The sequence below is a fragment of the Emys orbicularis genome, chromosome 6 (assembly GCF_028017835.1).
Source record: "Emys orbicularis isolate rEmyOrb1 chromosome 6, rEmyOrb1.hap1, whole genome shotgun sequence".
NCBI lineage: Eukaryota > Metazoa > Chordata > Testudines > Emydidae > Emys > Emys orbicularis.
In genome coordinates, this window is record NC_088688.1 from 94,887,282 (window position 1) to 94,914,011 (window position 26,730).

Below are 26,730 nucleotides of genomic sequence, written 5' to 3' on the forward strand. Positions count from 1 at the left end.
AACATCCCTGAAGAGCTCACATTCTAAACAGAATACAGATGGATACACATATACTGTTTGTGCATAGATAGGAACTTAGAAGGTGTGCATGTAACAATAAACACATGCCATTATCTCTCATTGTTGCAACCCTTGTGTGCCTCTTTCTGAGTCTCCACCCTTGGTTCATTGTCTTATCTGGCTGTGTTATGTCTAATCTACATTGCAAACTCTTTGGCACAGGGTCCCATCATTTTTCTTTGTTTAGCAACATGCACACATCTATAGTGCATTATAAAGAATTAGAATGGTTGCTTCATAAATTACAGTACCAAGTCATGTTAATTGGAAGATACACTCATTATTATTACTGAAATCTGTCATAAGTCACTTTAACTGGAAGATTCCAAAGATAATTAAATTTCCATTGTACTTTATGAGTTTCATAACTACTCAGGAAACTACCCTATCATTAAGCTTGTCTGCCTATCCATATTTAATGGAAGACAGACACTAATTTGGGCATGATTATCCTGTTTGTTTGTTTTTTACATTTAGGATCTTCACAAATCCTTTTTGGAAATTCTTTTTCAGAGGAGAATGACTCCTTTGCCAGATGCTAAAATATTCTGAATGAGGCTCTTCTCTTAGGACTCTATATTAAAAGATAACAAATCTGGTATGATTCATGTTATAAAGTCAGTAGGCCAAAATCATCCCTTATTTACTCCTGTGAAACAGTATTAACTTCAGCGGGGATGCACTGGGGAAAGTGTGGGGATAATTTGGGTTAGTATTTAGAAAAAATAATAGTATAAATTATACCAACAGACTCAGATTCTCATCTCAATTATATGTGCTTAAACGTGGAAGAATTCCACTTAGTTCAGGTGATTGACATCAGTGTAACTGATCAGAATTTAGTCTTGAGGCTGTAATAATCTGATTTTTACTATATTAATGAATTCAGCGCAATCCTGAAAATTAAAATAACTATTTTAATTGAAGCGACCAATCCTTTTGGATGGAATTTTGCTATGCATTTTTATCAGTATCATTTTCTGTGTTCATTGATACATTGCTAGAAGCAAAAACAATACAATACTTTTATTCCACCTGAGTTTATCAATATTTCCAAAAAGTGGAAGCAGACAGCCCTGTGCAGTCATGAACGGCCATGCATGCATCAGCGTGTCTGTACACAACACCTGTTCTGATGGGTGCAAAAGTGCAATTGGGTCTCCACTCTGAAAACGTGGTCCTAATGTCTTAACCAGAAGGACGGAAACAAGTATGTTTAGAGTTTACCTTGGCAATGAGCGCTCTGAGTGTGGCAAAGCAATGAGTCAGGTACGTGGTGCTCTGATCACAGCTGAGAGAATTTACCAGGACCTTCAGCACACCTCCCAAAAGGTTATCTTTGCAGTCTACAGCCGAGCTCGCCTACACACACAGAAGAACAGTATTCATGTAACTAGGCAAGCTAACAGGAAACAGAAGCATAGGGACCAAAGTTCTCTTCTATTGTCCAGGAGACCAAGATTGGAATCCCTCGCAGACTGCAAACAAAATGCTTCATCACACTGTGTTTTATCCTACGAAATAGGAACGGGGAAGTCACTTCTCATGGATCAGGGGTAGAAAGGGAAAGAGGAGTCCTCCCTGTGCCTCTCAGTGTTCCAAGGATCCTCCCTATCCATTGTGAACTCAGCACATTTCTATACCCACCCTCAAAGCCCCAGGTTTTCATACTCTTGCTTCTGGCTGAGTCTTTTTTATGTGGCTTTAAAGGTCTACATGGCACTCCTTTTGGAGGGCGTCACTTTTCTAATGCCAGGGGTTACAGAAGAATACGAGGTGTTCTGCACTGCCTCCACATGCTCACATCCCAGCAGGCAGATCCCTCAGATGGCATAAATTGTCATCGTTCCACTGACTTCAGTGGAGCTGTAACATTGTATGCCGGCTGAGGACCTGGCCTCTGGATGTTAAGGACCTGATCTGGCAAGTTGCTTCAAGTGGGCAGACCCCTGTGCCAGCAGGGCTCCAAGCAGGCATAAGGGTTCTCCTGTGCAGAGCACTTTGTAGGATTGGGGACTAAATACCGAGATCTCACATGACAACGCAGAGCAATGCCACAAGTCCATCGGGCCAGCCCAGTCCCAAATGTTTAAGATCCTCAGACAAATTCCTGAAATAAATGAAGATCCTTCTCTGCTCCACCCTCCTCAGTTAGAGCTGAGAAACCCCAGTGCCCTCTAAAGCCCACTGAAATTGGATTTCAAATACTGTTATAAATAATCGGGGCCAAAGTCTCTTCTCAGTTACATGCTGCAACCCCACTGAGTGAAAGGGGATTGCACCAACAGATAACATGTTTGCCCTTGGAGGTTTTTTTGTTTTTTTTTTTAAACATGCTGGGATAACTAAGGATCATTTTTTATTTATTTCAGATTGTAAATGTTTCCAAGGTCTTTTTAATTAAAATGTATGGCCTAAGAGAGAAATGAATCCTGCTCACTTTGGCATCCAAGGTGCCGGGACTGGCCTAGAGCTAGCCGTGCAGTTTCTCACCTGGATGATATTCTCCTGCATATCTAGGATGATCAAATTAGCTTCCGTAGCCAGGTTTCCACTGATCAGAGCTTCTTGATCTAGCTCAGCTTTTGTTCTATGAAAAGAAGCTCTTATTAAAGCATACAGTAAGTACCCCATTATTTGGATAATAACCTACTGTATAAACCAGTGCGAAATAAAAATGACAGCATTTTGAATATTCCCATAGGGACAAGAAACAACCACCTTGTTGAAGGGCATTTCCTAAGGACTACTGGGTAATTGGGAGGAGTTGGTACTTTAGACCAATGGTTTTCAAACTTTTTTTCTGGCGACCCAGTTCAAGAAAACTGTTGTTGCCCATGACCCAAAGGAGCTGGGGATGAGCGGTTTGGGGTGTGGGAGGGGCTCTGGGCTGGGGGTGCGGGCTCTGGGCTGGGGCCAAGGATGAGGGGTTTGGGATGCAGGGGGGCTCTGGGTTTGTGGGGGCTCAGGGCTGGGTCAGGGGATTGGGGCGTGGGCTTACCTCAGGTGGCTCCCGGTCAGCGGCACAGTGGGGGTGCTAAGGTAGACTTCCTGCCTGTCCTGGCACCGTGGACCGCGCTGCAACCGGAAGTGGCCAGCAGCAGGTCTGGCTCCTGGGTGGAAGTGCGCAAGTGGTTCTGCGCAGCTCTCGCCTGCAGGCACCGCCCCCAGCTCTTATTGGCCAGGAACCAGCCAATGGGAGTTCAGAGCCAGCGCTTGAGGCAGGGGCAGCATGCGGAGCCCTGTGGCCCCTCTACCTAGGAGCCGGACCTGCTGCTGGCCGCTTCCAGGGAGCAGCGCGGTGTCAGAACAGGTAGGGACTAGCCTGCCTTAGCCGGGCAGCACCACCGATGGGACTTTTAATGGCCCGGTCGGTGGTGCTGACCAGAGCCGCCGTGACCCAGTGCCTTACATTCCGCGACCCAGTACAGGGTCACGACCCACAGTTTGAAAACCACTGCTTTAGACAATTGATCCGCAAGAAAAGCCCTACAACTAGGCCGATGGATATTTTTAAATTGAGGATGCAGTTTCCTTTGGCACCATAACATAATAATAATGAGCAATATTTATAAAATGATGCCATGCCCCACCCCAGGGCGGGATGGACTGAGGTGATGAGAAGAGGCAGCAAGTTCCATACCCTTGAGACCACTACAGCAAAAGGCGCCATCACCAGTCGATTTAAGAAGGGATGGTGGCATCCCTAAAAGGAGACGAAGGAATGATGGGGCAAAGAGCAAACCTGTAACATGACAAGGCTCAGGGAGGAGGTCTGGAACATAGTCCCTCTAGATCTCTCAGCAGGATGATGACTTGAGCCTGATGAATTATTTGTAACCAGAAAAATGACAAAGTTCATCTACTTGCTGACCCTGAGTTACCCAGGAACATGAAGTGGTTTGCTCAGCTGTATTCATTATTACTCCTGGGCTCCAGTATGTTTGCAAGCTCTCAGTTGAGAGTATTCAGTATTTGAAATCAGAGCTGTTTTGACAGGACTCATCGCTCACATGGTGTGTTTCTGTCCCCTAGCTGGATGAGTGACTCTTACCATCTGGTATCTGGTGTGAATTCACAATTTGCTTTCTGTGAATGTTCTACTACATCTGCTTCAAAATTTATATTGAGATGAGGCTGGAAATCTCAGCTAGTAAAGACCAGCATGGGCAGCTTCAAGTCATCTTGAGAGTGTTATAGACTGCCAGGGTAGGGAAGTAAGGGCAGGTGTAACATGACTGATCACATTTATTCAAAGCCAGGAATGATGGAGAAGCCCTGCCAGGAGGCGATTGCAATAATCAAGCCATGTATTGCTAAATAAGGGTGAAGTCTGCACAAATTAAATAAACAACACGTTCTTTTGAACCATTTCCAGCAACCACTGGATAATTCACTCCCTAGACATTAGCCGCTCCGATTGATTGACTCCTCTCTTGACATTCCACTTAGGCTATAACAGTGACTACAATCTATTTCAAGGCAGGTGGGGCAAGGAGAAGTGAGGACAAGTGTCAGCATATGGAAACCTGAACATGTAGCCCACCAACCGACTCCCAAATGCCTTGTGGAGTACGAAAATGAGAATGTGCAAATAGTTTTCCAATGGGAAATGCACTAAGTGTTAAAATCCTGGTTAAATCACTAGGGACAAGCAAGACACTCAGATACCATAGTGATGAGTGCCATAGGCCATGTCTTTACTTACAGTGCTGCAGCAACTCAGCTGTACCAGTACGGCTGCAGCACATGTGGTAAAGATGCTCTATGCTGATGGGAGAGAGCTCTCCCGTCAGCATAAAAACCCCACCCTCGCGAGTGGCATTAGCTATGTCAGCCGGAGAAGCTCTCCTGCCGACAGTGCTTATGTCAGTGTAACATTTGTCACTCACGGGGGTGGAATATTCACACTCCTGAGTGACATAAGTTTTGCAGACATAGGCGGTAGTGCAGACACAGTCATATAAACATAAAACCCTTGTGTACATGCAGAGTTGCACAGGTTTAACTAAAGATGTGATTTTAAACTGATTTAGTTGAACCAGTGCAAAAGGCTGTATTGAACACTTATTTCAGGTTAGGCCAGGCTTATTTTGGTTTAGCTTAAGTCAATTAGGAACGGTTGTAAGCTAAACCATAATAAGCCACTTTTAAACCAAAAGAAGAGTTCCCACACAGGGATTTCCACCACTTTTTAGCTCAACCAGTGCAAATTTGTGTATAAACAATCTCCTTGACAAACAGAATCCTTATCCCTAATTATCCCAAGAGTGCTTTTGCAGCCCCAAGGCTAAAGTTGCCTCTATCCCATTCCTGTGCTACAGAGCGGGGATAGTGTCTGATATATAAGCCCCTGCTCTGCTCCTCCTTGGTCCACTCCTGTTTAGCATGGCAATTGGATAATTAAGGACCTAATCCTATTGCCTTAGTAAGGAGAAAACCCATTTATAGGAATTTTACTTATGAAAGATTGAAAAGGACCACAAAATTTGGTCCCAACATTTCAACTTCTGTTTTCAAAAAGTGGATTATATTAATCCTACTGAATCAGCATTTCATTCCATAGTTACAACTGCTACATTATTTAGCCCAGTATTTTTAGGTTGTACCAGCAATCTCTGGACTGTACAAATACTGCAGTAAGAGACTGCCTCAAATTGATTTTCGTGAGGAAATGAGAGATACATGAACAAAAGGCAGAGTGGACAAATATGTCATTTTTTAAAATTCCAATGAATTCCAAAACCAAAAACCTATTTTAAAAAACCAGTTATGATTACTGATAACTATGTAGTTACCTTTCACAGCATTTACAAAACCCAGGCACAGTAAAACAGAGCCAAACCAATTATCCAAGCCAAAATTAAAAAGGGAGCTATAGAAGGTCATTATCATGGAAAGTCACTACAGTTTTAATATAGGGAGGCTACTGCACTGCCAGAATGAAAGGCAATCCTTTCAACTAATCTAATTCAGGTTCAGAATGGACAAGAAGCTATGGAAAAATGACATCTCTCCAAATGGCTATATTTATAGAAGCTTGGCACATACAGCATGCAGGTACTGTTAGTAGCATAACTGATTAATGAAAAGCCAGCTTTCTATAACTATAAACATTCAATTATTTATCACTGCAGTCTGTTGATTAAGTTGATCTATTTTACCTGTGCATTCATACTTTGGAGAGTGATAGAAATTTGTATCCACAAATCACAATTTACAACTTGCAACAGGAAAAACATGTAACCCTTTTCCCCTTTGCAAATAAGTCAACTAAAATATAACACAAAAGGTCACATTTTGCTCACCTGATTTCGTACGTTCTAAAGCCAGAAAAGACCACTGTGACCATATAGTCTGGCCTTCTGTATAATACAGCCACAGAACATCCCCCAAATAATTCCTTTAGAACTACAGCATATCTTTAAAAAAAATCCAATCTTGATTTTAAAATTACTGATGATGGAGAATCAACCATGACCCTTGGTAAATTGTTCCACTAGTTAATTACCTTCACTGTTAAAAATATATACCTCATTTTCAGTCTGAATTTGAGTAGTTTCAGCGTCCAAACACTAGAATTTGTTATACTATTGTCTGCTAGATTGAAGAGCCTGTTATCAAACATTGTTCCTCATGTAGGTATTTACAGACTGATCAAGTCACCCCTTTTAACCTTCTCTTTGTTAAGCCAAATAGATTGAGCTCCTTCAGTCTAGCATTATAAGGCATGTTTTCTAATCCTTCAGTCATTCTTGTGGGTCTTCTCTGAAATCCTCTCCAATTTATCAACATTCTTCTGGAATTGTGGGCACCAGAACTGGATACAGCATTCCAGCAGTGGTCACAGTAGTGCCAAATCCTGAGGTAAAATAACCTCTCTACTCCTACCTGAGATTCCCCTCTTTACGCATCCAAGAACTGTACTAGCCCTTTTGGCCACAGCGACACACTGGGAGCTCACGTTCACCTGATTATCCACCGTGACTCCCAAACCTTTTTCAGAGTCACTGGGTCTCAGGATAAGAGTCCCCCATCTTGCAAGTGTGGCCTACACAGTCTTTGCTCCTAGATGTATACATTTACATTTAGCTGTATTAAAATGCCTATTGTTTGCATGCTCCTAGCTTACCAAGTGATCCAGACTGCTCTCCATTTAATGAGACTAAGCATGTACTACCATGCTGTATATATAAAGTAGCTATAGCTACACCACCTCATAAGTCGTATAAACCCCTCTTATGGGTTTTCAGGATATGCATCAGAGACCCAGTATCACTCATGCAGTTAATTAACACTAGATAACAGGGTAAACATCTTATTCAAGCATTTACAATCTCCTTATTGTGTAACAGCAACATCCAGCATCCTTGTGCTAGATCAGTGGTTTTCATCCTTTTTTCATTTGCAGACCTCTAAAAAATTTCAAATGGAGGTGTGGAGCCAGGGCCGGCTCCAGGCACCAGCTTAACAAGCAGGTGCTTGGGGCGGCCAAGGGAGAGGGGCGGCACCTGCGGCAATTTGGGGGCGGCAGGTCCCTCACTCCCTCTAGGAGCGAAGGACCTGCCGCTGAACTGCCGCCGCGGATTGCGGCTTTTTTTTTTTTTTTTGCTTGGGGCAGCAGAAATGCTGGAGCCGGCCCTGTGTGGAGCCCTTTAGAAATCTTAGACATAGTCTGCAGACCCACACAGGACCCCAGGCCACAGGTTGAAAACCACTGTTCTATGGTAACAATAACCTTTCGCGGACCCCTTTGACATTGACTGTGGACCCCCAGGGGTCAATAGACCACAGTTGAAAACCACTGTGCTAGGTAATCACTTTTGATTTCTTTTCTCCTCTGAAGACTGGGGCTGGACTGAAGCTGCGGATTTTGTAACAAAATCATCTTGGGAAAAATAAGCTTAGTTCTGGTAAAAGAGATATAAATTTATTAAATGACTTACTTATCTAGCCTCTCATTTGCCTGCCGCCATTGAGTCTGCTCTTTTCTCCATCGTAGGTTTTCATTTAACCCTGGGAATCTGTCATTCCCTAAGAGTGCAACATATGTCAGCAAGATTAAAGCACAGAGGGGTGATCTGGATTTTGATATCAAATCGTACAGGAGGATCTACATTTCTGCAACAGTCAGACAGTTTTCAAATCTCCCAGCTTTAAGTCTCCTGAACGCGAGTAAACGCACATTGTCAATCATTTTTTAAAATCTGGGTTTATACATTTATGTTTGTTACACATGCCTTAGAAAATTAAAAATCCATTTTGAATCAAATTGACTGCCTCTCTGTGTAAGCAACTGTTCATTTTTAATATTTTCGAAACCATTGTCATGTTTCTTCCTTGTACAAGGGCACTAATATAATGACATCGCTGTGCACACAGACTACTTGTGGAAGCACACACACTTTTTTCCTTCTGCTCCTACAAGAAAGATATGGTCAGAAAAGCAACTACATAAAAAGGAATCAAGTATCAGAGGGGTAGCCGTGTTAGTCTGGATCTGTAAAAAGCAACAGAGAGTCCTGTGGCACCTTTAAGACTAACAGATGTATTGGAGCATAAGCTTTCGTGGGTGAATGCCCACTTCGTCGGATGCATGTAATCCGACGAAGGGGGCATTCACCCACGAAAGCTTATGCTCCAATACATCTGTTAGTCTTAAAGGTGCCACAGGACTCTCTGTTGCTTTTCATAAAAAGGAATGTCCTTACAAATCTGCTCTTCTTACATATTCTGGATCCTATCTGCTTTTGATTCTGATAAAACAAAGGGCCATATAATCCCCTAAACAGGAAAACCCATATAAGGGGCAGGAAACATTGTGAGTTTCAACTCATGCTCCTCATCAATCCATTGGAGGGGCAGGATTTGCTCTGTATGGAGCAGGTAGGGAGTGCAATCCCTAGACCCACAGAGATACCAATCTCAGAACACTCATGAAGGCCCAGTGGGCTCACAGACCTATCCAGGTAGTCTTCCTCTCTTCTCTTCCTCTCTTCTGACAGCCTCCCCATGTGACTGCACTGTAGCAGATGCAGGGGAGGCCCAGTAGAAATTAATGTTGCTTGGAACAACAATAACTCACAACTCTTAGAAATCTGCTGGAGAATAGCTGCTCTCCGGCTCCACCCACTCCTCTGATCCATACATCCATAAGAAATACTATCCTCATGGCAAAGAGACCATAGGATTTGGAGGTGGGGTGAATGTACCATGGAGCCAGCATCCCTCTATTAAACATCCCTACCTGCACAACCCTATATTTTAACTATTTTTTCATCCCTGTTAGCGCTGAATACAACTATGGAAGAGTGAGTTAGAATCTATTCTGGCTTGGGCATCATCCACAGAATTTTTAAGTGGATCCTCATTGCAGACAAAAAATATATTTACTGGCAATGATGCACAAGTCAACATAACCCAGCTTGACTCTCAGATCCCCTCAGTTCTAGCAGTTAGAACAATCATTTTTTTAATTTATAGATGGAATGCATCACATATAAGGACACTGAGAGGCAACAAACATGAATCGTATGTCCACAAACTAGAGGGTGGACAGAGGTCTGGCTGAAACTCAGTCTCCAATTGCATAAAATGCCTCTCCATATATTTTTGGGCCTAAGGCAACTGACAGTGTCTCACCCTTTATTAATAGACTATGCATAACTTAAAATAGAATCAAAGAAACATTACATGTGATTTTTTTGAGATAAGTTGACTGCATATTTCTAGCATAAGAAGATCTCACATATTATATTTGTTGAAAGCGAAAAACATTTTTATCCACAGCAAAGCATAGAAAAGTCTGCAAGGGCAGGAAAGGGAGAGAAATACAAGAGTGGGGTTTTTGGTGCTTTTATTGCCTTCCAAAAACACAAAGGGAAGAACATTTATATCCACAGCATGCTTGAAGTCTTTTGATAAAAATTAAATTAAAAATTGGGGGGGGGGGAGTACCAGCTGGTGTCCTGCAGCGTTTCATCATTTCACCCCTGGCTCCTTCGCCTCTCAGTAAAGCCTCTTCTAACCTGGCTTTTACATCTCTTGATTTCTGAAGCACTTGGGTGCTGACTTTGTCAGAGCTTTGTTTGCCCTGGACATACATGAGAAAGCAAAGTTTCAGTGATCAGTTTCTGAGCAGCCCTCTTAAAGTACATATAGTCAAATTAACTCTTAATCCAAAGTGTTCTACCAAAGCTGTAGCTACAGTCCCCAGATCAGGCAGAGGGCACTGAACACTATCAAAGGGGCATAGGCACACACAATCAAAGTACAATAGCAACATGCACACTGTCAAAGGGGTAGTGTGTGTACAGTTTCTAAGCACACAGGGATAGCTGGAAGTAAGGAGAAAGGTGGAATTGGATAGATTGTTTAAGACACTCCAATATTTCAAAGGGCCCCATTGTCATTATGCTACCATTATAGATTGTACTTCTGTAGCATTTTCTATGCAATGGGCTTTGCGTGTGTTAATGTATTTAGCCTCACAACTCCCTTGTGAAGTAGATAGGTAGTATTATTCCAATTTTACAGATGAAGAAACAGGCTCATCACAAAAGTTACTTGACCAGGTTCAGACAGGCAATCTGTGGCTTAGATAAGAGCCTTGACTTTCAGACCCAAGCCTGAACCACAAGACCATTCTTCCATCCCATGGCTTGCTATAAAGGGTAGAAGAAAGAGTGCACAGAAAGAAGCTACCCCAACCCACCTTCCCACAGGCTAATTATGTTCCAGAGGGAAAGAGGAAAGGAACTGGACTATAGAAATATGCAAAAATGTATGGTGAGTGAAGCGCCAAAGATTGGAGGTTTACATATATATATATAAAGCCTGGCTCCTTATCCAAATATCTCTGCAGAGAAATGTTGGTAAAACAGACCCATTTGCACAACTGTTGGCTCTCCTGCTTCTATTCAGAAGTAAGAAGCTCAGAGTCACACAAAAAGGAAATAAATAAATCAATAAATAATTTAAAACAACTTTATAGGATCTCATAAATAGTTTAATCTGAGTTTTGTTCAAAAGCTTGGGTCAATTATTTTATCTGAATCAGTTTGCTCATCCCTAACAACGGTGAAGATCAGATGACAAGAGAGCCAATTTAACCTCTTCCAATCACAGAATTATGGGTTGCCAAGGAAGGACTGCACTAGAGTTTGTTAAAAAAATTGTGACAAAGCATCAGTGAAAAGTTCCATTTACCTTGTACTCAAAGCATGAAACGCAAATGAAAAGAAGATCTAAAATTCTGTTCAGCTGCATGGATGGAAGGTCTGCAATCCATTTCCGAATAAGACTCTGTTCAGCATTTTTCATGATCCAGAGGAAACAGATCAAAAGGTTGCGAGTAGTATCAGGACTTAATGTGTTGTACTGTTTGTAGGGCTAGAAACAGATAAAAAGCATGTTCCATAGAAGGAGAAAAAAGAGAAAAGTCACACTGGTTCAGTAATATTATTTAAATACTAGTGGAGTTTTGTATCAAACCCATAGTTCATGCTGAGAGTGCTTCATCTATTCCATATTCAGTATTTATAATATACAGCTGAGGTTGTGTAGACAGGAAGTGCATGTGTGTAAAAAAAAGAGAGCGAGAGAAAGGGGCACTGGTTGGTAGTTATCTGTACATCAGATTTGTTAGCATGTAGTGTAGAGATAGAATTCTCTAATTGTTAAGGACTTTCCTGTTGTGTTTCCTACTGTTTTTGTAATGTAACGTGTTTTCACAGATACACACATCTCAGTGGTCATTAGTGCACAGATACATCCATGCAATTTTGGAAATCTGGGCCATAAAGTATAGGCCACATTTTAAAAGCAATTACCGCAAGTTGTGCCCAAAAAATATTTCCATGCCTGTATAAAGGAATGATTGCAGTAAGGGTAACTGAGCACACAGAATACACTTTTAAATACCTAAGTGCGTACTAGGCACACATTTACCTATTTATAGGTGTAATGACCCTTTTGTGAGTGTGCACATATTTTGTGGCAGTTACTTGAATGATTATTTTTGAAAATATTGCCCTATATGGATGTATAAAAGGTTGCTATTTTCATACTAAAAGGATTTAGAAACATTTGAATGCAAACAGAAACCATTTTTTGTTTATGCTGGCTTGCAAAAGTGAGACCAACACTAAACAGCAACAAAAGGTAAACCTGTACAAATGCATGAAGAATGTAACAGAAAGCTTTATCATAGGTAGGGCTAATTGTCTGACATTTTCCATTATAAGGCCTGTTTTCAGATGCTTATAACTTTGGCAAACTTAAACCATTGGGCTGATGGGTGTCTGATTCAGGCTTTTTATTATTTATTTATTAATTATTATTAATTATTATTATTGTCCAGCCAAAATGGTTCAGCCAATTCCAAGAATGAGGCATGGGGAAAATAAATTGTTTTACCCATCTGAAAAAATTCTGGCAACCTTTCCTTTGAAATGCTCTATTCCCCCATGGTTTGGAGCAGGGACTTGAAATTTGGCAGGGCTGCAGTGTATGACTTTTGCCATCCCTGTCAAAATCCACCTAAATTTGGCCAATTTTTATAAGCCTTTGAAAAACTGCACTTTGTACATGCACAGCAGAAACTTGCTAGAGCTAAAATCTCCAAAGATTCCATCCTCACTAAGAATGCTCAAACCTCTCACAGCTCCTAAGTGCTGACCAGACAGCACATGTTCCATTTCCACAGGGCTACTGATTGTTCTCCCTCCAGCCCATAGATATGGGGGCAAAGCTGGTCTTTCCCTGTAGTGGCTGCTCCCAGCTGTTCCAGGCCAGGCACTGGAATTGAAAGCAGGGAGCCTGTCTCCCGAGTACTCTGAAGGTTTAGGATAACCTCAGAGAGAGGATAATAAAATAATACTGCCAGAAAGAAAGGCTGGCAAAGCAATGCAGACATACCAGTGAAGACAGAGGTGCACCTGAAGACCTTATGAGGTTGAACTGATTCCCAGCTATGGCCCAGGCAACAGACTGATTGATTGCGTTTGTAGATTCTTGGTCTTCATCTGGACTCCCTGTACGACCTTTCCCACTGCGGGCTTCTGAAACTAGATTTGAAATGCCCCATTGACTCTGCACAGCATAATCCAACATTATTATGTTGTCTCAGTATTACCAAGTTCCACAGTCTTGTATTCCTGTTGGCTAATGAAACAAGTGGCATTTCCATGAGAGGCACTGCTTGTTATGTTGAAGGGGAAAAGGGAAGCAGGGGGTGGGGGTGAAAGAGGTATAGGATTAGCTGGACAGTTTGCAACCACCAGCAGACTGCCAGGTTATACAAATAAACACAAGGATAGAAGGAGCTGTTCTCACCCACTCCTGCTGTCTGGTAAAGTTGATTTATGCTTCAGAGGCAAAGCCACTAAAGGATCTCAGGATGGCTCTGAACTGTAGTGTCAAACCAGTGCTTTGCACTGCTTGGATTAAATCACCAGTGCCAGGTTCAATGACATTACATTACTAAGCATTATCACCAAAGCTGTGCTTGGGTGGCAGATTCTCACAAAAATACACATACAATATCTTAGACCTTAGTCCATCCCGTGCTTTGCTGCACATTGGGCTACCCACATTTGCCATCCTTGCCTGTCAACTGCCTTTCTCACACATACAATACAATACAGTACAAATCTGGCAACTGCTAACAGAGGAGATGTCGCCTACTGGTTAAAAGACAGGTTTAGGATTCAAGACTCCTCACTTCTATTCCCAGTTTTTCCACAGACTTTCTGAGTTACCTTGAGTAAATAAGTTATTTAAACTAATTTTTACAAGGTCCTCTAATACTGAGTGCTCAACTCGAGATACCAAAGGTTGGGTTTTTAGAGGTCCTAAACAACTCCAACTGATTTCAATGTGCTCAGGACCTCTGAAAACTAAGCCCATGGCATCTCAATTTAGACACCCCAAAACAGAGGCACCCCAAGCTAGTGGACACATTTGAATGTTTAGGCCTTATCCTTGCTATCCCTCAGTCTTCTCATCTACAAAATAGGGATAAAACCTAGATTAACAGAGTATGGTAAGGTTTAACCAGTGTGTGTCAAGTGTTTCAACACTCTTGGGTGGCAGGTGATAATAGAAGTTCCGAATATTATTGTTCTATTCCAGACATGTACAAAAAAATTTCATAACTGGTGAAAATTTGTATGTCTCAAAACAGCTATACATTTTTCTTGGCTGCCTAGCATTTGTCATGAACACAAATGGTAGCTTTGCAAGTAGCACAGCGTTGTCCTTTTAATAGAACATAAATAGCTGGTTTCTCTAAAAAAAAAAAATGGCAAATTGCTGCCTGGGACAAATTCATAAGAACTCATTGAAGTCAAATATGACAGAATCAGACAGCAGAGAGAATTATTTTTTAAAAGGATTAAAGATTTAGAACAGTATTTGTAGTTTCATGATTTCGGATAAAAATTCTATTCTAGACTCTTGAGCCTGCTGGTTACATTTGCCTGCAAATGCTCCTTTTAACTACAGTACCACGATAACAGGACTATCAAATAATAGAAAAATGAGTACATAAAATGAGCAAGCCAATTTGTAAACCTGTTAATACTTCCTAATTAAACAATTAGCATAAAAACAAGCAAACAAAAAAATCTCCAACTCATCTAGGTGCGCACCAGCTAAATAATGTCACAACATAACATTGTTACCCTTATTCTCCTTGCTATTGTTTGTTACACCCATTTATATCTTAATATTAGATTGTGACCCTTCCACGGCAGGGACCATGTTTATATGTTATATGTTTATATCTATCAGAATAATTATTAATTATACAGTGATATAGCATTATGCATAAATAAAGCACTGCTCTATCATTTGTGCACCTAATTATTTCTGTACAGTTTCTAATTCATAGTATTTGAATAAACATTTTTCTGTACTTGAAAATCCAACTTACTTTGAATTAAAGAAACGTTTGCACTCACAAGCATGTTTGGCATTAGAGTAGTTAAGGCAATCTCTTCTACATTTTGTCAGCTCACTTAATGAAGTCACTTTGAGAGGGCAAATAAGGGAAGAAAAGGTCTTACCTGTAAAGTCATACAGCTGTGGCAGTGCATCCAAAATGATCCCAACCAAAGGGAGGTAAAGGGCAGCAATTTTGACCTTCACCTCTGGTTTTAAGCAGCGCTGGTCTAGGTCATGGGAACTCAGCAGGCTGTGCACAGCACTGATCGCTTTCCTCTGCACTTTACTGATTCTGTCAGCACAAACAAGGACTAGCTCTGTTACTGAGACACATGCAGGTTATATGGATCAAAGCGGCTATGAGAGATGACTGAGGCGGAGGAAGTTAATAAATATTCTGTGGATAATCTCTTATGCTATAACCAGAGAGTAACATCTCAGCCTGCATTCCCTAAAATAAATCCTGATCCAGATGACAGACTTCACACCTGCAAAGCAATGATCACTGATCACTGGTAACTAGTAGTCCAATAGGGAAAACTGTCCCAGGCAATTTCAACAGGGCGGAAGAAACGGATTTAAAGAAACATGTCACACCCTTGCAATGGCCAAGTACGGCAATTGTCTAACCAAATCCTTCAGCAAGATGGAAGGCAGCAGTGTTTTCAAGGCCTTCACCTTGCTAAGAGCAAGTGAAATTCCCACTGATAGGATGTGAAATTCCCAATGACATTTTGCTCCATATTTATTTAGCACTATCGCATGTAAATAATACACATGCATTCACTGGGAGGAGAACATTTTGCCTACAAAGCAATCGTACTATTGCCTTATTACAAAGTGACCCCTAAGTAACTACCCACAGGGTGAAAGTACTACGTTTATTTGACTGAAGCAGTAGGAGCTGTACGTAACTGGCTCGTTCCAAGATGTTGTAGGTCTAGTGTTCATCACACTCTGCATAAAGATCTGTCATCTTTAAAAGAGATTATCCTTTCCAACCGAACTTTTTTTTTCCTCTTCAAGAAGTTGCCCCATATGCTTCTTGTACCATACATTAGCTCCTATTTTTCCTATGGTTTTATATCACCACAGCTGCCCTCCTAGACAGAGAACTTGATAGTTCACCTTGCTCAAAATAAGTCTACTTCAAATGATGGGGTGGTTGTCTGGGCTCCATGGAAGCAATTCTGCAGTGGATGTTTGTTACAAGCATGCACATGGAAGGTAACATACCAACATTCTCCAGGGTACACAAGACCAGTGAAATGCTATCAATTCTACTCCAAAGGCAGAGGGAGCAATAAGTGGTGTTCTCTCTTGCTATGCTGACGATACTGCCTTTGTAGCAGTGGAAAGCAAGAGGCTGGACCTAAAAATCAAACCCGTATCTCTCACATGACCATACTGAGTACTGATCACAGGGCCATCAGAAAAAATCCTCTTAAAAACTGAGAAACCTACCCTTCTGCCTCCGTGTCCAGTGCAGCTGCCAATTCAGTGAAAAGCAGTCCAGCCAAAAAGTGCTGCTGACGATAATCTGCCGAAAGGTCAAACATGCTGGCAATTTTCTGATCCTGGAAACTAGAGCAGGAGCTTGAATTCTGCAAAAGTATACTAGGTGTTTTAATGGATGATCAAAGAAAATACAACTCATTTAAACAGACAATAGTGCCACTCACTGAGAATACAGCTAACAGCCTGTTCTACTGTAAACCACTGAATACAACATGGGAACAAGGTAATCATCTGAGGGAAATATTGGAATGTATAATAAAAATGTGAAGCTTTTCAATCAAATTGAGCAAAATCTCTCTGAAGCAAATTTTTTCCATGAATATAGAGAGCTATGCTGAACGATTTAAAGCTAGAGCAGAGTGTGCAATTATAACAGAGGAATTTGTTCAATGAATTTAGCCTCTTTTACTGTTTGCAGTTGTCTGTTTACAATTTTCTCAAATCTGTTTTGAGGAATTATTCAGTGAATACTTTCTATGATTAACCCTCTGGTTTAATTATGCATGAGCAGCTCGGTGTGAGTGTTTGATATGCAAACAAGCTGTGTTTGTTAGTTTGAATAGGACACGAAGCCAGCATCAACCCTGTGTTCAGATTGCTCTGTAGAGTCTGTACCATTCTGCTGGCACAAATCAGCCCTAAAGCTGCATAACCAACCATGGGAAGATCACCCCAGTGCAGAGCCCGCATAGTGGCTTCTTTGCCACATGCACCCCCCTTTTCCATGGCTGGTACAGAAATGTGGCCCGCAAGAAGGAGGGATGAACATGCTTTTCCTGTATCCTTGCAGTCTCTGTCTGGGGTTGCTGGCAGCAAGTGTAATTTAGAGCAGCCTTCAATCTGCTGTAACATATGGCTGGGACTGATGCACAGCCATGCCAGGATCAGTAGACTTGCTGCTGAGTTTGTGCTATCAGTTCCACAACTGTAACCATGGATCTGAACCATAGGTCACTTGGTACGTTTCTGTTCCCAACTGGGTGAGCATAACTCTTAGAATCTGTTTCCAGTGCAAATACTTAGGTTTACAAGTTCAGAATTTGCTTTTCATTAATATTCTTCAATATTCACTTGAAAATATTTCTGCCAAAAAACTAATTTGCTCGAATATTCCCAGAAAACAAACATGTAAAAACCAGATCCCAACTTTATGGCTGACCCCTAGCTCCATAATGGGCTGAATCAAAACCTGACCTCTGAACATCCCCCCAAACTTCAGGACAGTGCAGGCTTGAATTTGTATGAAACCCCTACAGAGTGGTCCTATCTCAGCTGCCATATAGATGCAGGCATAGCTGTTTGTTTGCAGTAATACAGAGGCATAGAGCATCCGGTTAAATGAATTTCCTATATGAGCTCTCAACAAAAATTCCACAAGATTTATCCCCAAGGCAACATTTCTTATTGAAAAATCTCACTCACGTTAGCAACTATCCTGTAGACAGAGCAGAGTTACTAAATTGGTGGCCAGCTACTGTAGCAAATCATGCAAAAGCAGCAAAAAGACCAATGGCTCGAGTAGGTTGTACTTTGTGGGTGACTCCTAAGGGAGGAAAGAGTTGATGATATTGCCTAAGGAAAAGATCGATTCTAAGTGGTAGCTGCCCGGCTCTGCTTTGCAGTAACTGGTTTTGATAGCTATGCAGAGTTCCTTGGTATTTTTAGTAGTGGAATCTCATTTCCAACTGTTCGGCGTCAAGAATGAGCCTCAAGCAACAACTCTGGGAAATCCTGACTCTTAGAGCCTCAAGATTTATTTTAATGATCAGAAAGGACCTTAAAAAAAACCCATTGCCTTAATGAATATTGACTTGCCTGTACACTTAAGATGAGCAGTGAGGGCATGTGCAAAAGCTCAGAATGCAAAGTCTGCTGCATATTTCCATATGCTATGACCCTCACAAACAGATGTTGCCATCTATCTGATAGTACCGTGTGCTGCATCTTCACAAGCACAGTCGTTGCTGTACATTGGGTGTGCATAGCTTTTTTCAATTGGTGTTTCTAGCTGCGCCTACTGAAAATTTCTCCCACGTTTGCATGGCATGATATGTATGAACTTGTGCAATTCAGCTTCATAGTAACATCTTGCTGATATTAGTCCTTTCTGCCCCTTTTCTACAAAAGGGAGCTCACAACTCTTGATGATTATAGACTGATGAATCCTGACTTAAGTAGCTGAATACAACAGCAGTGGAAAGACCATCAGTTCTCCACATATGTACTTCATATCAGGATGTCAGACATGTGATACGGACTGAGTGATGCCTACCTGTGATGACAGAGAGGGAGAGGGGGATGCTGGTGCAGACACTGAAGTCATGAAGAAGAGATTCAGATTGAGGTAATGTTCATGGCTGCAGAGAATCCTTAGGAACTCCAGCCTCATGGAAATTAGGGTGGGGAGGGTATTAAGCTTGTTTGACAGCTAGAAAAAAACAAACAAAAATATCATGTGACAAGCACGGGTAATTTAGATGTACACATAGAGAAATACCCTCTTCCTAAAACAGAATCAGCCAATTTAATAAAAGTAACCGAGCAGAGTAACAGACAGTAAAAAGCTCACTGGATTCTTGTGTTTAACAAGATTCCAGCCATTAGGCGTTCTCTGTTTAGTGGGGGTGGTTTTGTACTTGGCTGACCTCCCAAGAGAGGATCAGTTATTCTTTCCTTCCAGAAAAAATGCAATTGCCTTAGCAAGCTTGTCTGGAAAGTAATTTTGAAGGATTCCTCCCCCCCCCCCCCCCCCCGCCACACACACACACTCACCCCTTTGTGCATACTAATATTAACTTTTAAAAACTCTGTTGTGCCTGTTGCAAACTAAACAAAGGAATCTGCTCCTCCACTGTGCACCATACTGCTTCAAGAGTACTGTCAGATCCCTTCACAAGTGCAATGCCACAGCAGAAACAGTGGCAAAACAGTTGTGAACTTCAATGGAAGTTGTGCACGTGTCCAATGGCAGAATTTGGCCTTTTTAAAGTAAACATGAAAGGCTATATGGATCACAAGATCAAAATGCTTAGAAAAAAATAAAGAAGCACCAAATAACTTGTATGAAAATAATGGAGACGTCATGCATTTTTATACTGGGTTTTCCAGGAGGATTTTGAAGCAAAGCCATTCACAAAGAACACAAGACGGTAGAGCTCGAGATGGATTTTTTTTTAATCTAAGACCATGTGGCATGGTCCAGAGGGAAACAGAGGCATGAAAAATCTGCAGAAATGTAGCCAGTGTATGTCAGAGGAGGAGCAGGGTTAGCACAAACATTTTCTCCCACTTACTGCTCCAAGCTCCTCTGTTCAAACACTGTACAGTTGTGACTTCACAAGGTTGGGGTGTATGCCTAGAAGAAGGGGGTATCTGTTCTATACAGCAAGTGAGCCTCCAAATACAGGGACTTTTCCGCTGGTAAATTATGAAAAAGTTAATACTGCTCATAGCAGCATTCCACTTTGTGCACTGAGTCCCACTGGCAGAGATACAGATCGCGGGAATGGCAGGGGATCTAAAAGCAGTATGTCCACTAAGTGGCTACTGCTATGGGGTAGGAGGGTCAGGAAATAGCAGGGAGGGGCTCCCACTTTTTGCAGATCCACTGGGATCCACATGGTTGCGGACAGCATTCACTGACTATTCCCAGGCTCCATTAAGCAGGGAATGTATCCTGCCTTTTGGGCACTATTACTAATGCCAGCCTCTTGAGGGAAAAATGAGTCAGAAGCAGAACTGAACAGATTACCAAACTTCATTCAGATACTGTTCTGAACGATGCGTACCTGATTACAGTAATGTCTGATGAGGTTAAACACGAACCCACGGTCCATTAGAGAAAGCAGGTCGTACAGGAAAAATGCCAAGCTAATGTTGATCTTTTCTGCATGTTCAGTTTCCTTTAAAAAATAAAGAATTTGTGGTTTATAATATATAAAATCACCAGACTCATTCACCCAAGTGAAGTTGTGGAAGCTCCATTGCTGGAATAATTTTAAAATAGATTTGACACAATATAGGAAAATACACTGTAGGGAATAGCTGCAATCATTTCTACTCTCATTTTCTTAAAAAATAATTGAATGCTTACTATTTACAGAAAACTAAAATACTTAACACAGCTTTGACAGAACGTTTCTTTAACTCTATTTACTGAACATCAAATATTTTATTTAGAAACCATAAATCTGAGACTCATGACAAAAAAATTGCAGCAAGACAAATCTCTAGGTTTTATGATTTAGCAGCTCAGTTCTGAATATTTACTAATGGTTTGATTTTCAGGGACCCACAGCTCCCACTAAAGTCACTGGGAACTCAGTATGCTCAGCAACTCTGAAAATAAGGCCCGAGTTATTTGAAATTTATTAATTTGAATATAACCTTAAAAATCTTGGTTCTATGTGTAGTTCAGTCCAAAGAATTGTCTGATTGTGTGTGTGCCTGCTTCTGGCGTGTACATGTGCGGGTATGTTTTAATTAGCTTGTGTTCAAGTCCCACAGAGGTTGCTGATAGAGCAGTTTCAGGAAGTGAGACTGAGGGAATTGTATAGCCTTCAGTGTCTCATGTTAGAGAGAGTGGCTTTATAGTATTCAGAGAGTCACTTTTTCATGTTTTTGTCTTTTTTGTTCAGATATATAAAGTTATTTTCTGTGATCTCATGCTGTTAAATATTTTCTTACTCTCATGGTGCAAGCAGTTTGCTAGCCTGGGCAAAGCAAGCCAGGGGGACATGCTTCATCACTGCAGGACTTAAGCAACAAGCTATTAAAAACATACCCAATATTGTGTTAAAACAAGTAGGCTGCTTTTGCATCGTCTGTAAGAATCATACAAGTGTCATCTATGGCTTCTGAGTACAATTAATGTACATATCCAGTTCTCTAAACCCTCTAGGCACTTCAGTGGCATTTTCACACATGGAGAACTTTCACGATTAGACCCTCTGTCCTCACCCTATCAGAATGTGATCTAATTAACAGTACTGCCTATATAAGACTATTTGTGTCTTCTCTGTAAAGAAGCCATAAACAGGCCATGGTTGAATGTATTGAGGGCATAAATTAAAATTTTGTTAAAAAGTGTTTTACTTAAGTGAACAGAAGTATTTTCATGAAATGCTTTTAAAGATCACAGTGACCCAGTTTTTTATTTAAACATTCCCGTAGCATTTTGCTAGTGCATGAAAACCAGAGAATGAAACTGACTAATCTATTTCCTTTGTCCAAGATGACTGAAATTCATAATGTAAACAAATGGCATTAAGTGGTGAAAAGTAAGTTCGGTTTTTTAATTCTTCCATTTTTGTAACCAAATATGTTGATTTTCAAATATATTAGAGGAAAGAGTTACAGTGAGGTAAAGATTTTATTTTTGATCTGTGAATTTCATATTAACAGCATTTGAAGCTGGTGATGAGATCATTTGGAACCAGATTCTGTAAACCTTCCCCAGGGTGAGTGTTACCTTAATTCTTAAATATTCCCAGGGCAATCAATGGACCCACTCATGGAATAAGGTGCTATGCAACATGAATAAGTATGTTAGAATCTACCACACAATGATTGACACAAGTGAGATAAAATAGAAATATTGGGTCAAATTCATCTTTGGCGTAACTTCAGTGATGTCAGTGAAGTTACACCAGGATTGAATTTGGCTCAGTAGGTCTTGTGAGAAATAACCACAAAAAGAGTGCTAGCAGGGCCGGCTCCAGGCACCAGCTCAGCAAGCAGGTGCTTGGGGCAGCCAAGGGGAAGGGGCGGCACGTCGGGCTCTTCGGCGGCAATTCGGTGGTGGGTCCCTTGGTCCCTCTCGGAGGGAAGGACCTGCCGCCGAAGAAGAAAGCGGCGCGGTGGAGCTGCCGCCGATTGTAATCGCTGCTTTTTTTTTTTTTTCCGCCGCTTGGGGCAGCAAAAACCCTGGAGCCGGCCCTGAGTGCTAGGAAATGTTACATTTATTTCTTTGTATCCCACATTTACCTTCTGTGCTTTAACTAAAAGTGCTGCGATCTCCGAGGTGACCACGTTGACGATAGTGGTGATGTCATCTTTGAAACGATCTGAAAATCGACTTCTTCGCAGAGTATCTTGCTTGTCCATGTTATGAACATACTGAGCCATGCTCTTTATCTGCAAAACAAAACCAAACCCATTACTATCAAACGAATGCTTTAACACTGGCACTTGGGCCCGATTTCCCACAAGCGTCAATGTCACCTGCACAAAACTACCATCACAACTAGCATACTTATTGTCAGTGTCAGCAGAGGGCCCAAGGACTGAGTGAGAATGGAGGCTGAACTATTATCTTACTCCTAGAAGTTGCCCCTGTAGGTCGGGGTTGATGCAAGTTGGCAGGACAGAACAGAGAGGTTTGCATTCCTGATATTTCTGCTGCATTTATTATGTGCAAACATTAGGATTTCATCCTTCATCACTGTGCTTGGTGCTGTACATAATATACAGAGGAATGCACAGTCCCTGAACCAAAAGGTTTAGGATCTAGAACAGACTGACAATACAGCTGTTACCTAAACTAAGTTTCAAGATCAAAAATGTGTGATATTTATTAAATGCTTTTTTTTATAGTGGATTACCTCTGAAAAGCTTATTGAAGAAAGATGTTTCAAGGAGGGATTTGAAAGAAGAGGAGATGGCCATTTAGCATACCAGGAGAGGGAGACAGTTCCAGGCATCAGACACACTCTCCACTCTTGAGGTGCTACATACACTTAGAAAAGATTCAATTTCTCCCTACATGCCACCTATTTATTTTTTATTTCTTAAAGTACAACAGACTCCAGACCCTGTTTCTGATCAAGTTCTGGAATATAAATGCCTATTTTACCAAATATATGTGGCAAAGCACACCACCCCTGCTGGACTGCCATGTTCTCATGTAGGTGCTGACATTCTAACAGAACATTGGTACTTAGAAGGAAAGCGTTACATTCAGCCATCACATAGACGGGGTGCGAGAAGCCAGCAGCAGAAAGGTCAAATCCGTTTTCGAAAAACCTTTTCATTCCTGACCCACTCACTTTCTAGTCTCCATCCTGCATTCCCTCACGCATCCAAAGCTCACAGTTAAGTCATAACTTCAATAATAAGAAAGAAAGAGAAGATCATTGCTCAGGAGTTTGAGATCGGAGAGAATGCAGGATGTGGGTCCTTGTTGTGCTCACGAAGGGTTCTTGCTGCTCTGGCCCCTCGTGATGACAGGCCTGGGGTATCACTCTTTGAATGAGTTCCTACTTCTTGGCTGGCTTTTGGACGGTTTATTTGCTGCCAGTGTTCACCAATAAGTCAGACCATTCTTCAGTGACGTCAGTCACCTCAGGCCTGCACGGGAGAATCTCAGTGTGTGGAGTTCAGGCACTGCGGGCAGTGGCCTATGCTATTAGCAGAGTGGAGAAAATGGCAGCTGGTATTCATCTGAAATGAAGGAAAGATACTAGCTTGACTGTTGTCTTGCAGTGCTTTGCCAGCCGTGGACCAATGAGAGCACAACATAAGCAGGGTTCTTTGAATCCTCAACCCTGGGCAGATCCTGATGGCTAGTTAGGATAAATTATTTCAGAGAATTCCCGCAAGGCTGATTTTTCTGTTTATGTGTTGGAGTCATCAGGGCTCCATGGAGAGTTGGATCTGAACCAAACCCCCTAGCCCGATACCTCCAAACTTTGGGGAGGTTCAGATCCGGAGGACAGTCCGCACTGTGTACACACACACACACACACACACACACAGTCTGAGCATGTTCCTAAACTGTGGGTTGTGATGCACTGGGGGGTTTAGGTGGTTAAGACAGCAACAAATCTGCATCTGTGGCTTTGGGCACAAATGGCATTTAATTTCTCAATTGTATATAATGCTGTGAACAAAATCTTACCAGCAGCTCAAAGAAGAACCAGGCGTACTTGAAGACGGTTTCTCTCACCATCCCAGTGCTGACCACCATCTGCAGTGCTAGCTCTTCATGGAAATGCTAGGCAACAAACACAGCATGGTGAGAAATGATTTAAACTGAACTCATCTTCCAACACTGACCCCTCAATCCAATACTGTGTGGGTGAAATTCACTCCGTGTGTGCAAGGCCTCCATACTACAGTGGCCTTTTGTGTGAGGGGGGTGACATGGAAGGAGCTGCTGGGCACGGAGGCCTCTGCACTCCATATATGCTGGAGAGATTGACACCTTTGCTGCTTTGAATAAGCTGGTATGACAGGTGTGATGGGGACAGGTGGGGTGAGGGGTCACTGTAGCCACACCCAGTGCTGAGGAATCACCAAATGAAGGTGCAGATGGGAAGCAGCCATTACTCGAGCCCATAACTCATGGGCTTTGGGCAATGTGTTTAGGGAGTGAATTTCAGCCTATACTGCAGGGGTCGGCAACCTTTCAGAAGTGGTGTGCCGAGTCTTCATTTATTCACTCTAATTTAAGGTTTTGCGTGCCAGTAATACATTTTATCGTTTTTAGAAGGTCTCTTTCTATAAGTCTATAATATATACCTAAACTATTGTTGTATGTAAAGTAAATAAGGTTTTTAAAATGTTTAAGAAACTTCATTTAAAATTAAATTAAAATGCAGAGCCCCCCGGACCCGGGCAGTGTGAGTGCCATTGAAAATCAGCTCGTGTGCCACCTTTGGAACATGTGCCATAGGTTGCCTACCCCTGCTATACTGATTCTGAGCACTTCTGTGTAATGCATTAGCGTTTCTGAGGTTGGGGGGAAGATGGTGAATGCTAAAGGGTGGGAATGAAGGAATCCTTAAAGCAAGACCTTTGCACTGGATCCTACTTGAAAACAATACTGTGTAAAGATGACTCTGAACTGAAAACCCAGATCCAAGCACCCCAAACTTTTAGGAAGTTCAGATCCAGATTCAAACTTTGCATCATGGTCCATTCTCTATACAAAAGGTATACAAGTAGAGATACTGGATATTTATATGGATAATGGGAACATCTCCAGTTACATTAGACAGGATAATTAATCCCTCAATAATTAGGAATGGATATAAACCTTCATGCTTCAGGACATAACTCAAACTCTAACAGGGTCAGAAAGAAACTTCCCCTGTGGGCAAGTTATTCCTTAACTACCTACTGCAGGGTATCTTGCACTTTCTTCTAAAACAACTGTTGCTGGTCGCTGTGAGAGACAGCAGACTGGACTAGAAGGATCACTTGTCTGATCTGCTATGGGAGGTCCTATGTTCCTAATAACTGCTACCCTGGAACATGTACTTTGGGTCAGAGAGACAGATTGGGTTGGTTTCAAAGACTATGAGCAGGGAAAAGCCAATTTGGTGAATTCAGACCACAACTAGTCCACTCCCCTTCCTTTACCTTGGGAAACACTGATCCATTATGATCATTACAAGTCAAAGTAAAGAGTCTCCATCATATACATTGACCTGTAAAGCATTCTGTTACTTGCCAGAACTACTTGGGAAACAGAATCTAAAGAGCCTGAGATTGAGGGGGTTGAAACAAAAATGAAGATATATTAATTTATCTACTGGTCAACCTCCCTGGTATAAATGTAACTTTTATGGCACAAAGCTTATTTGCCAAAACCGATCAATTAATTCTTTCCCTCTCCCCTGCACCTCATCTAAGTGTTACTGGCAAAGTTTGTTTTAGCAGCTGTTTAACAGCTCTCAGCCAGGCTTCAGATTGCTCTCGCATTGTGTGGCACTCTACCTTTTTATTGGATGGTCTTGGGCTTACAGACGCATTTGATGTGTCGTTGGTGGCTTCAATATAGAAAGACATCCGGCTGGAGCTGCGATCTACAACCTGGAGAAAAGGGCCAAAAGCCGGGGGGAGGGGGGGGATTTTAATTAATTAAACAAAGGAGAGTCAGCTGCTAGTTGTAAAAAAAAAAACCAAAAAAACCCAAATCTCCCCTACCATCCTCTCTCTCACACGTACCCCGTAATGGAGGGAGGAGAGAGGAGGGAGGAGGGAGGGAAACAGTGCCAGGATTTGGAATTCAAAGGAAAGTAATGTAAATACCTCCACCACATGGCCTACTCAAGTATTGCATTTAGACTTTAAAGCTCTCTTAATTCATCCACTCAACAAGAGCTGTTCTTGAAAGAAATTTCATATTTAGAACCACCAAATAAAATGACAGCTGGGAGTTTCTTTCATTAAAAACAACGTTCATTTAAAAGGTGGTGAAAT

The 26,730-nt window shown here is 41.7% G+C and overlaps 1 protein-coding gene across 1 annotated transcript in view; it reads right to left on the bottom strand.

Moving 5' to 3' along the window:
* DOCK8 (dedicator of cytokinesis 8) overlaps nt 1-26,730 on the bottom strand; it is a 122,543-nt gene that overhangs the window by 18,462 nt on the left and 77,351 nt on the right. Inside the window, exons 23-35 of the mRNA XM_065406685.1 lie at nt 26,245-26,340; nt 24,422-24,517; nt 22,510-22,659; nt 20,313-20,426; nt 18,797-18,952; nt 16,471-16,610; nt 15,129-15,298; nt 12,979-13,127; nt 11,269-11,451; nt 10,018-10,153; nt 8,007-8,094; nt 2,554-2,650; nt 1,288-1,422 (exon numbers count right to left, since the gene is read on the bottom strand). Coding sequence (XP_065262757.1) covers nt 1,288-1,422; nt 2,554-2,650; nt 8,007-8,094; nt 10,018-10,153; nt 11,269-11,451; nt 12,979-13,127; nt 15,129-15,298; nt 16,471-16,610; nt 18,797-18,952; nt 20,313-20,426; nt 22,510-22,659; nt 24,422-24,517; nt 26,245-26,340 — 1,710 coding nt within the window. The remainder of the gene's footprint in view (nt 1-1,287; nt 1,423-2,553; nt 2,651-8,006; nt 8,095-10,017; nt 10,154-11,268; nt 11,452-12,978; nt 13,128-15,128; nt 15,299-16,470; nt 16,611-18,796; nt 18,953-20,312; nt 20,427-22,509; nt 22,660-24,421; nt 24,518-26,244; nt 26,341-26,730) is intronic.